This window comes from Charadrius vociferus, unplaced genomic scaffold, assembly GCF_000708025.1.
Source record: "Charadrius vociferus isolate BGI_N301 unplaced genomic scaffold, ASM70802v2 scaffold1079, whole genome shotgun sequence".
Taxonomy (NCBI): domain Eukaryota; kingdom Metazoa; phylum Chordata; class Aves; order Charadriiformes; family Charadriidae; genus Charadrius; species Charadrius vociferus.
The window spans coordinates 29,400-40,101 of record NW_009650051.1 but is presented as its reverse complement, the minus strand read 5'-3'; the positions used below and the strand labels follow the sequence as shown (position 1 = coordinate 40,101).

Below are 10,702 nucleotides of genomic sequence, written 5' to 3'. Positions count from 1 at the left end.
CAAATCTGACTGCTCCTGTCTCTGCCTGCTCCCAGCCGGCTGCCTGGGCTGCCCTGTACGCTCAGCTGGTGCACGGCAAGAAGGGGCTGGAGGCTGTGGAGGCCCTGGGGAAGCTGCTGGCCCACATAGAGCAGAATTTGTCCAGGAGAGGCACTGCCTACCTCGCTGGGGTGAGTGGGACCGTGGGGTGGGGAGACCACTGGGGAGCAGGGGATACCTTCACCCTGGAGAGTTGAGCTTGTTGGGGCTGCCTCAAGGCCTGACTCTGCTTCTCTGGCCCAGGAGACCAAGTCAGTGGCTGATGTGGTTGTGTGGGCTACCTTATTCCCTGTCTTCCAGGATGAGACCAGCCTGCCAAGTAAGAGAAAAACAAGGGTGCTGAGGGGCTGTGTGTTCCCGTGGGTGTAAGAATCATGCTGCTCTCTCTTTCTCTCTCTGTCTCACCCCTCAAGTTGAACTGCAGGCACTGAGGACCTGGTTCCAGAGCATGACACTCTTGGAGGCCTGTAGGAAAGCTGCTGACTTTGTTCTGATGCCCAAGGCACTGCTGGAGTTCAAGTCCTACCTGCAGAAGCAGCCCCCACCCTGCCTGGCCATGGAGAGAGCCCCCAGTAACGAGCCCGAGGTGCAGCCCTGGCCCCCTGCTCAGCCCTAGCCCAGGGATGGGCCCCTATGGTGCTGGTGGTGACAGGCAGGCAGACCCTCACTGGGACCAGCCTTCCCTGCAGGAGGAAGAAGGTTCTGAGCGTGCCCTGACGGAGGAGGAAATCACAGCTGCTGCGGACGCTTGGGCCCATGGTGCTGCGGCACTGCCCAAGCCCTGGCAGCCTCAGAAACCTGTGTGAGTCCTAAGATGGCACTAGGGCTGGCTAATCCACTGAGGGGCCTAGTAGGGGCTCCCAGGCTGATGCCATGTTGTTCTGGGGTGGGGTGGCCTTGCTGTTTGTGACTGCTCTGACCACCCCTGTCCACACCAGGCTGCCTGTGGAGGGCATGAGGAATGTCCTGATCACCAGCGCTTTGCCCTATGTGAACAACGTGCCCCACCTTGGCAACATCATTGGCTGCGTCCTCAGTGCCGACACCTTTGCCAGGTGAGACCTGGCTGCGGGAAAGCTCTCTGGGGCCAGGGGATCATCATGGGGCGGGCCATACTGCCCCCAACACCTGCACAGGTGTCACAGGCCTCTGCCTGCAGGTACTGCCGCCTGCGGAACTGGAACACACTGTATGTGTGTGGCACAGATGAGTATGGCACAGCCACCGAGACCAAGGCGGTGGAAGAGGGGCTGACGCCCCAGGAGATCTGCAATAAGTACAACGCCATCCACGCTGATATCTACCGCTGGTTTGACATCTCCTTCGACTACTTTGGCCGCACCACCACACCGTACCAGACCACGTGAGCAGCTGTGTCCCCCAGAGGCTCACATGGAGGGACTGGTGCTGGGGAATGTTGGGGGAACCCTGGCATGCCTGGCTGAAGGTGCCCTATGGCTGTCCAGGGTTCCCTGGCTGATGGGGGCTGCCCCTCTCCTCTTCCTCTTCTGTCCCAGGATTGCCCAGGACATCTTCCAGCGCCTGCTGGCCCGTGGTTTCCTGCTGCAAGACACTGTGGAGCAGCTGCGATGTGAGAACTGCCAGCGATTCCTGGCTGACCGCTTTGTGGAGGGCACCTGCCCCTTCTGCAGCTACAAGGAGGCCCGGGGGGACCAATGTGATAAATGTGGCAAACTCATCAATGCTGTGGAGCTGAAGGTGGGACAGGATCTCTCTGGGACCACCCCACCGTACAGCCTGCCCCCCGGCCCCGCTCTGCCTGGGACACCCAGCCTTGTCCTGGGCTCTCTACAACCTGTGGTTTTCCTCCTGACAGAATCCACAGTGCAAGCTCTGCAGGGGTGTCCCTGTGGTGAAACCGACCCAGCACCTCTTCCTGGACCTACCCAAGGTGAGCTTCATCCCTGGGAGATTGGGGAAAGGATGGGTGTCCCCCCCCGGTACCACTGACCATCCCCATGTGTTCCCCCACAGTTGGAGGAGCGGCTGGAGCCCTGGCTGGAGCAGTCCTGGGCCACGGGGGACTGGACGGCCAATGCTCGCTACATCACTCGCTCCTGGATCCGGGATGGGCTCAAACCTCGCTGCATCACCCGTGACCTGAAGTGGGGCACGCCTGTACCCCTCGATGGGTTCCATGACAAGGTGGGTCCTACCCCGCCCCTTGGTTGCAGCGTCTGTCCCCAGGTGCCCTGCCTGTGGGTCCCTTGTTCATGTATCGCTCTCCCCCAAGGTTTTTTATGTGTGGTTTGATGCTCCAATTGGCTACTTGTCCATTACGGCCAACTACACTGACCAGTGGGAGAGGTGGTGGAAGAACCCACAGCAGGTAAGAGCCTGGTGCTGCTGTAGAGTGGAGGTAGGGACAGGGCTGGATGCCAGGATCCACTGATGTTCTCCCCTGCCTCCCCCCACTACCTGTCAGGTTGAGCTGTACAACTTCATGGCCAAGGACAATGTCCCATTCCACAGCGTCATATTCCCCTGCTCGCTCCTGGGTGCTGAGGACAACTACACCCTGGTGAACCACCTAATTGCTACAGGTACCGGAGGATCACCCCACTACCCTGCTTTCCCTCAGTACTGGGAACAGTCCAGTCTGTTGTGCAAAAGTGCAAAACCACACCTGCCCTCCTTGACTTGGAAGCCCCTGTGAGCACTTTGATAGTGTCTCCCTTTATTGTGGGGCTGCTCCCTGTCTGGGAGAGGGCTGGAGCCGTGCTTGGCCCCCATGGTGGGGTCTCTCCTGCCCTCTCCAGAGTACCTGAACTATGAGGATGGGAAGTTTTCCAAGAGTCGAGGTGTAGGAGTGTTTGGGGACATGGCCAAGGACACAGGCATCCCTGCAGACATCTGGCGCTTTTATCTGCTGTACCTGCGGCCCGAAGGGCAGGACAGTGCCTTCTCCTGGAGTGACCTCATGCTCAAGAACAACTCAGAGCTGCTGAACAACCTGGGCAACTTCATCAACAGGTTCTGGAACACCCTAGCGGTTGCAGGGGTTGTCTCTGTCCCCAGGCTGTGCTCATGTCCACTCTGCCTCTGTCCCTAGAGCTGGCATGTTCGTGTGCAAGTTCTTTGGTGGCACTGTCCCCAACATGGTCCTGACACCAGATGACAAGCGGCTCCTGGCCCGTGTCACCCTGGAGCTGCACCAGTACCACCAGCTGCTGGAGAAAGTCCGGTGGGTAGCTGAAACCTTGGGGCTGGAGCAGGGCTGAATTGTGAGGGCAGAGACCTGCCCTACAGCAGGTGCTCAGCCCCCCCCCCGCCCCCGCTCCCTCCCCAGCATCCGTGATGCCCTGAGATGTATCCTTAGCATCTCTCGCCATGGCAATCAGTACATCCAGGTGAATGAGCCCTGGAGGCGGATCAAGGGGGATGAAAATGACAGGTAGGGGAGAGATGGGGAAGATGGGCAGGGGAGCAGGGCTAGGAGCTGCCACTGATGGAGGGTTTCCTATCCCACAGGGAGCGTGCAGGCACAGTGACCGGTGTGGCTGTGAACATGGCCTCCATGCTGGCTGTCCTGTTACAGCCCTACATGCCCAGTGTCAGCTTGGCCATCCAGGGGCAGCTCTGCATCCCCCCAGATTGCTTCGTCCTGAGCCACTACTTCACCTGCACCCTGCCCCCTGGGCATCGCGTGGGCACTGTAGGTGGTGGCAGGGTAAAAGGCAAGCTGTGCCCCTCCAGGCACTGCATGGGTGGGATCAGGAGTGCTGGCCCTGCAAGGGTGACCCCTCTTCTTTCTGGCTCCAGGTGAGCCCCCTTTTCCAGAAGCTGGAGAATGACCAGGTTGAAGCCCTGCGCAAGCGCTTTGGGGGAGGGCAGGTGAGTGGGGGCTGCAGTGCTCCCACAGCTCCTTTGCCATGGGCACCTCTCCACCTCTGCTTTCTATCCCTCCTCACTTGCCATCTCTCCTTTCCTAGCTTGAAGACCTTGCTGTAGAGCCCCAGGTAAATCCCTGGGGCTGCCTCAGGGGTGCTGGAGCAACCCACCCCTCTCCAGCATGAGGGGGGGGTGGTAGGCACAGAGCTCTGCCCCTGAAGGCTGGCAGCAGGGCTCACACCCATTTCTGTCCTTCTGTAGGCCAGACAGACCCCTCCAGCCTCACACCCCTCTCCAGCCCCAGGTGACCCCCAGCTGATCCAGCAGCTGACAGAGGAGGTGGCCAAGCAGGTGAGTGGTAGTGGTGGGCTGGCCCTATCTTACCCCTTATGGCTCCCAAACTCTTATCACACTCCCCCCCACCCCCGGCATGTCCCCAGGGAAACCACGTGCGGCAGCTGAAGGCCAACAAGGCAGAGAAGGCCCAGGTTGATGCAGAGGTGGCCAAGCTGTTGGAGCTGAAGCAGCAGCTGGCAGTAGCCGAGGGCAAAAGCCCCGAAGTCCCCGTGCCCAAGGGGAAGCGGAAGAAGTAGCACCTGGTTCCTGTGCTGAGGAGCAGCCCCAGTGCTACCCACAGACCAGACTGGGCTGTGCTAGTGGTTATATGCATGTAATAAAATGCACAAACTATACAACATTGTCTGGTGCCCTCCCGACAGCATCAGTCTGTGCCAGTGGGGCAGTGCCTCTCCAGTTCATGGCTGCCCCCAGGTCCACAGGTGCAGCATCAGTGCCTAAGCCTGGTGGAGGTTCACAATACGGTCAATGAGGGCTGTCCGTGTGCGCTCCACCTCTGCGCTTAGCTGTTGGATCTCTTCCCGCAGCTGCTCGTTGTGGGCTGTCAGCTCCAGCACCCGCTGCTCGTTGGCCCGCTCTCGGCGCTGGGCCAGCTCCCTGCTCGCTGCCATATCACTGCACCTCTTCCTCTTCACCCCACACCCTGCAGCTGCCCCTTCCTTGTCCTCCTCTGTACCCAGCTGGGGTGGGGAGCTGCTGCTGGAGGCCGAGCCCCATGGTCCCGCTAACTCTGTGCCAGCTGTGCTCTCTGGCCCCAGCAGCTCCAGCAGCTCAGCAGCCAGGGCAGCATCCAGCTCACAGTCCTCTGGACCACTGGCAGCCCCCTCTGTGCCCCACAGTGGAGCCAGCTCTGCCTGCAGGGAGAGAGAAGGAGCCAGCACCAGGTGATGGTGTCCCCTGCCCTGTCCCCTGCCCCTGGCTGGGGTGTTGCCAGCCTTTCCGCTTACCTGCTCAGTCCCCCAGGGTGGGGAGGGCCCACTGGGCTCAGCTGCTGCCAGCACCTCCTGCAGGTCCTGGTACCAAGCCTCCAGCTCCCAGCCAGACAGGGCACCAGCAGGTCCCCCAGCAGGCAGTCCCTCGGCTGCCATTGTCACCTCCAGGCCAGCGTGGGGCTGTGTGGGTAGAGAAGGTGAGTCGGGCTGGGACCCTCGACTCCAGGGCGGGGTGGCTGGTCACAGCAGCCCCAGCGTCCCCACCTCCCCTTACCTGCTCTCAGGTGTGGTGGTCAACAAGGATGCACTTTCTCCTGGATGCCTGGGGAGGGAGAGGGACAGGGTCACATTTTTGCCCCTCTCCCTGGAAAGTTCCCCAGGGGCTTGGAGCCCTCCACCCCCGGGAGTACCACCAGCTCCGGGGCGGGGGGGGGTGTTGCAACATAGCAGGTGGAGCGCCCTGCCTCCCCTCTTCTGAGGGTGGCCCACAAAATCATGTCATAGGTTTACATGCCTGGGTACAAACTCTCAAGGAAAAATTCTTAACCCTGTTTTCATTGTTACAGCTAGTAGCTGTGGATTGCACAAGAAACACCAGGCAGTGATGCAAAATAAGTAAAAAATCTCTTATGTGACTTCACTGATACCCTCCTCACTAAAACTCTTACAGGTAAGAAACTTGAAGTTATAGTCAATAGTTTTAGTAAATATTCCCTATACCTGCAGATTTTGTCCTTTTGAAAGACAATACCAATTAGGATTTCAGTAACTGTCTGAAATCTCAAAACCAGAACATTGTAAGTACCTCTTGAGTAACATACTGTAAAGTAAATGTGCTTAAGAGTTTTAGTGAATTGCATACGTGGGTGTCAAGTCTTCAAGACAGAGATAAATGACTGTAGTATTAAAGCAAAACTGACTGAATTATAGGTTGTGTAAGGAACAATTTGTCAATGTTGTGTGAAATATAAAGTGAACCATAACTATACGGTTTGACCACCAACATTATTAAACCAAATGTGAAAATATTTAGATATTTTTCAGATAAAGAAGCCATCATGAATGACAAATCGCAATAATGAAATGGAATAGCAATCTTTTTATTAAAACAGTTACCTTTTTTAATATTCTTTTTGCTAAAACTAATTAATTTACTGTTTCTCTTTGCAGTTTCTTGCATCAATTTCAAATTTTGAGTAATCTATTAAAGTTTACTTTTAGTCAGCACATAGCTGCTGGCCTTTTCATCCATCCAGTTATGTTTGAAATCTTACTAGAAGAAAAGCAAAAGAAAAAAATCTCAAAGCAAAGCTTTAGTCTCTGAGAAGAAAATTATATTTAAAAACCTATTCTTAATTCACAACTTTTTAAACAAATTGTTTGAAATATTTATGTTTAAATCATAACAACCCCTAAAACCCCTAGATGTCTAACAAAGCTTTCAGGATGGGGAATAGCATCTGGTTAATATTGATCATCTTTCTCATACTGTTTTTCTTCCAGAAATGGGTCTTTGAATATTCTACTTGATTTTGAATATTTGTCACATTATCTTCTTTGTGCTTATTTATCTGTACTTTGTTAACTGTTCTGATGTTTTGCATCAAGGATAAAGCTGGAATTCATATCAAGTGACCGCGAATCTGAATTATGAAGTCTCATTGACTGGCAGCTGTTACAAACTTACTGTAACCCTGCTGAAAGACATTGTTTTTTAATTGTTTAATATTATCCTCAAAGAATGTACGATATGCTTAGAGTCCTGCCAAGTACCAACAAGTCAAGAAAAACACTGAGTGAAATGGAGTCTGCTATCTTGTATTCATTTAATGTTGAATTTATTTCTCCTGAGAGTTCTAGAAAACAAACTTTCTAGCAACTAAAAGTGGTTTTGTTCACGTATTTACTCATTCAGAACATTTCACTGTTTTACCAAAAAGTTTTAAATACCCTGACAGAAGTAGGTTTTGCTACCCACAACTTGTTCAATAGACTATGGGTGATTTCTAGTGTTGTTGGTTTTTTTAATTGTGAAAGGCTTTCTGAAGATATCCTGATGTGATGTGGCATTGAATGCAAGTGGAGGTCAGAGGCCAATTGTCAGATTACTTCTACCCGTTAGGTGTTTCCTTTGGGATTTCAAAACAGCCACCTGGAAAGTGCCCCAGTCCCTGGGCACCTTCAGCCCCCTGTGGTCCTGCCCCTGGGCACCCCCTGCAGACCCCCTGTCTCTGCCTTATGGCTCTGAGCATCCCTCGGCACCTCTGTGCTCTGCCCCCCCCCAGGTCCTGCCAGGTCCTGCCAAGTCCTGTTGTTCTATTTGCTTCCCCTCACTCTGCTCCTGCAGGTGTTCATGCGACGAGGGGGCACAATGAGCAGTGGCAATGATGGCACTGGAACAGACCGACCGACGTCTCCCCCGTTGGCTGGGCCTGTGCCTGTGGGCTGGGAGCGCAAGGTGGAGGAGGGCTCAGTGTGCTATATCAGGTAGGAGGGGCCCCCCAGCCCTGTCCCACCCCTCCCTCACCTCCTCGGTCTCCACTCACCTCCTGTGTCCCCCCAGCCCCAGCGGCACGGCGCTGACCTCACTGGAGCAGACTTGTGCCTACCTCCTGGCCGAGGGAACCTGCAAGTGTGGCCTTGAGTGTCCACTCAACATGCACAAGGTGCGGGGGAAGCTGCACTGCGGGGATTTCCCCAGACATGGAGCAGGGGCAACTGCGAGGGGTGGCCCTGGCTGCAGGAGGGGAGGATGTGGCGGGCCTGTGCAGGTCTGGGGGTCCCTGCGGGGTGGCCGGTCGCCACTCTCGGTCTGCCCTGTCCGTGCAGGTATTTAACTTTGACCCGGGGGCAGCGGTGGCTGGGCGAGGGGCCCCTGGGGCCCAGGGCCAGCAGGACATGACCAAACTCTGCAATCACCGCCAGAAAACAGCGGCCATGGCCACACTGTGCCACAGCATGGAGGGCACCCTGGGCCCCTGCCACCCAGGCACAGGTACTGTGGTCCCATGTCCATGCTAGTCCCTGGTCCTTCCCCCTCCAGGTTCCCGCTGGTGTAACCACCTTGTCTATGTCACCCTGTACGTCTCCTGGTCATGCCTGTCCAGTCCCAGACCTTTCTTGTCTCCCTTGTACAATCCTGGGTTCTTGCCACCCATCCCAGTCCTCCTGGGTGCCCTCCTGCTTTCCCCATGTTTCCCAGGGCTCCCCCATCTTTTCTGTCACAGCCTGTCCCCCCCCCCCCCCATCTTTCCTGTCCTCCGCCTTCGTAATCTATCCCAGTTTAGGGATAGGGGTGCCCAGGTCCTGCTGGTGCCCACTTGACCCCTGTGTCCAAGGGTGGCCAAGAAGGCGAATGGCATCCTGGAGTGCATCAAGAAGAGTGTGGCCAGTAGGTTGAGGGAGGTCATCCTCCCCCTCTACTCTGCCCTGGTGAGGCCCCATCTGGAGTACTGCGTCCAGTTCTGGGCTCCCTGGGTCAAGAAAGACAGGGGTCTGCTGGAGAGGGTCCAGCAAAGAGCTACAAAGATGATTAGGGGATTAGAACACCTCTCATGTGAGGAATGGCCGAGGGACTTGGGTCTCTTTAGTCTAGAGAAAAGAAGATTGAGGGGGGATCTTATTAATACTTACAAATACTTAACGGGAGGATGCCAGGGGGATGGGAGCAGTCTTTTTTCAGTGGTGCCCAGTGATAGGACGAGGGGTAACGGGCACAAGCTTGAACATAGGAAGTTCCATTTTAACATGAGAAGGAACTTCTTTACTTTGAGGGTAGTGGAGCACTGGAACAGGCTGCCCAGAGAGGTTGTAGAGTCTCCCACTCTGGAGACATTCAAAACCCGCCTGGACGCTGTCCTGTGCAACCTGTTGTAGGTGACCCTGCTCTGGCGGTGGAGGTTGGACTAGATGATCTCCAGAGGTCCCTTCCAACCCTGACCATTCTGTGATTCCCTGTGGTTCCCTGCAGGTCCTGGCCTGAGCCTGCTGTTCTCAGCAGAGGGGCACCTGGCCGTGGCCCCCCACACCGGCACCCACCTGCCCAGCACTGTCGGCAGCTTCCCCATGGTCCCCTTGGGGACGAAGATCCTGGATGCCCCATCTGCCCTCACGGGGACCTGGCTCACCACCCCACCCTTTCTGCAGCCCCATGACATCGTTCCCGGGACCAACGGCATCCCCGAGAGTTTTCCTGCCAGCCCCTGCTTTGGCCTCCCCTTGCCCCTGCCAGATGTGGCGAACCCCCCCCAATCCCCTGTGGCCCAGAGCCAGCGCCCCAAGGGCAGGACTAGCACCTGGCCAGCCCTGTTGCAGGGAGCGACCAGAGAAAGCCCGGGGCTGGGGGTACCAGGGCTGTCCCTGCCAGCCACCACCGGTGCCCCCCAGACAGACAAGGTCAATTCTGTCAGTGATGCCTTAACCAGCCAAAGCAGCAATAACCCGCCAGTGCCCTTAGATGCTGTCCCTGAGGGCAGGGGATTTTTGGGGCTGCCGCCGGTGAGCACCCCCTTCCCTGCCAGCAGCCTGCTGAGTTTGGCCGCCAAGGCCCAGCTTGGCAACCCCGACCCCACACCTGCCCTGAGCACTTTACCGCCCTGCCCACTCTCCCCTGGCATGCTGCTCTCTCTCACGGGCGAGCGAGCCCCGGGCAGGGGGTCCCAATGGCTCCCTGACCTCCAGGACCCAGTAGCTCACAGAGCGCCACCTGAGCGTAAAGGGATGCCCCCCTCAGTGACTGGGCAGCCTCTCGCAGCCCTGCTGAGCCTTCTGGGTGCTTGGGGCTGCCCCAGGGAGGGGGGTCCAGGGGTGTCCAGCCTCCCCCTGGGCCCTCTGCCTGCCACCAACAGCTCACCCGGCCCTGGCACCGGGCTCCTGCCCACCAGCCGGGACTTCAGCGGGCAGCTCCGGGGTCTCTTCAGGCAGCTGGCACCATCTTCTGAACCCACCTCAGGGACCTTCCTGCGGTCAAAAGCCTCTAGCCCTAACAGCAGCCCAGGTATGTGGGGCAGTGCCCTTGGGGCCAGGCAGCTGGTGGGGAGCAGGGCTGCAGCAGATGTCCCTCAATCAACCAGGGACGGACACCACTCTGGGGTGGCTGCAGTAGTGGTGATGGGGCGGTTCCTGCCCCTGGGGAGCCCCTTGTGGCTGTGGGGCCAGGTGGGAGGCAGTGGAACCCAGTGGGCTGTGGGTCTGTGCTGCGGGTGGTGGGACCTGGTGGGATGTGATAGTGGATCTTGTGGGATGTGGTGGGACCCGGTGGGATGTGGCCATAGGTTCATGCTGGGGACGGTGGTATGTGGCTGTGCGTTGCACGGGATGTTGTGGAAGCTGGTGGGACCTGGCCATGGGTTCATTCTGGTGGTTGGTGGAATGTGGCTGTGAGTCTGGCAGGATGTGGTAGGTTGTGTCCATGGGCCTGCAGGAGATGTGGCCGTGGCAGCCCTATGCTCTGACCCGTCCCCTGCAGGTGCTGCAGCTTCTCCAGGTGTCCCCAAAGGTGCTGTGGCCCCAGGGGCCGGGAG

At 57.1% G+C, this 10,702-nt stretch overlaps 3 protein-coding genes across 3 annotated transcripts in view; 2 read left to right on the top strand and 1 right to left on the bottom strand.

Moving 5' to 3' along the window:
• Positions 1–4,484, top strand: part of MARS (methionyl-tRNA synthetase) — a 7,522-nt gene extending 3,038 nt beyond the window's left edge. Inside the window, exons 2-19 of the mRNA XM_009891692.1 lie at positions 36–170; positions 283–358; positions 453–625; positions 729–841; positions 978–1,094; positions 1,199–1,402; positions 1,557–1,758; positions 1,877–1,951; positions 2,035–2,205; positions 2,294–2,389; positions 2,486–2,603; positions 2,820–3,033; positions 3,113–3,244; positions 3,350–3,454; positions 3,532–3,715; positions 3,823–3,894; positions 4,153–4,242; positions 4,332–4,484. Coding sequence (XP_009889994.1) covers positions 36–170; positions 283–358; positions 453–625; positions 729–841; positions 978–1,094; positions 1,199–1,402; positions 1,557–1,758; positions 1,877–1,951; positions 2,035–2,205; positions 2,294–2,389; positions 2,486–2,603; positions 2,820–3,033; positions 3,113–3,244; positions 3,350–3,454; positions 3,532–3,715; positions 3,823–3,894; positions 4,153–4,242; positions 4,332–4,484 — 2,430 coding nt within the window. The remainder of the gene's footprint in view (positions 1–35; positions 171–282; positions 359–452; positions 626–728; positions 842–977; positions 1,095–1,198; positions 1,403–1,556; positions 1,759–1,876; positions 1,952–2,034; positions 2,206–2,293; positions 2,390–2,485; positions 2,604–2,819; positions 3,034–3,112; positions 3,245–3,349; positions 3,455–3,531; positions 3,716–3,822; positions 3,895–4,152; positions 4,243–4,331) is intronic.
• Positions 4,485–4,685: 201 nt separating this feature from the next.
• Positions 4,686–5,336, bottom strand: DDIT3 (DNA-damage-inducible transcript 3). Its single transcript, XM_009891690.1, has 2 exons — positions 5,196–5,336; positions 4,686–5,102 (listed from the first exon to the last, which is right to left on the bottom strand). Exons 1-2 carry the CDS (start codon positions 5,334–5,336, stop codon positions 4,686–4,688), a joined length of 558 nt encoding a protein of 185 aa, XP_009889992.1.
• Positions 5,337–7,551: 2,215 nt separating this feature from the next.
• MBD6 (methyl-CpG binding domain protein 6) overlaps positions 7,552–10,702 on the top strand; it is a 6,452-nt gene continuing 3,301 nt past the window's right edge. Inside the window, exons 1-4 of the mRNA XM_009891689.1 lie at positions 7,552–7,667; positions 7,744–7,846; positions 8,010–8,175; positions 9,151–10,176. Coding sequence (XP_009889991.1) covers positions 7,552–7,667; positions 7,744–7,846; positions 8,010–8,175; positions 9,151–10,176 — 1,411 coding nt within the window. The remainder of the gene's footprint in view (positions 7,668–7,743; positions 7,847–8,009; positions 8,176–9,150; positions 10,177–10,702) is intronic.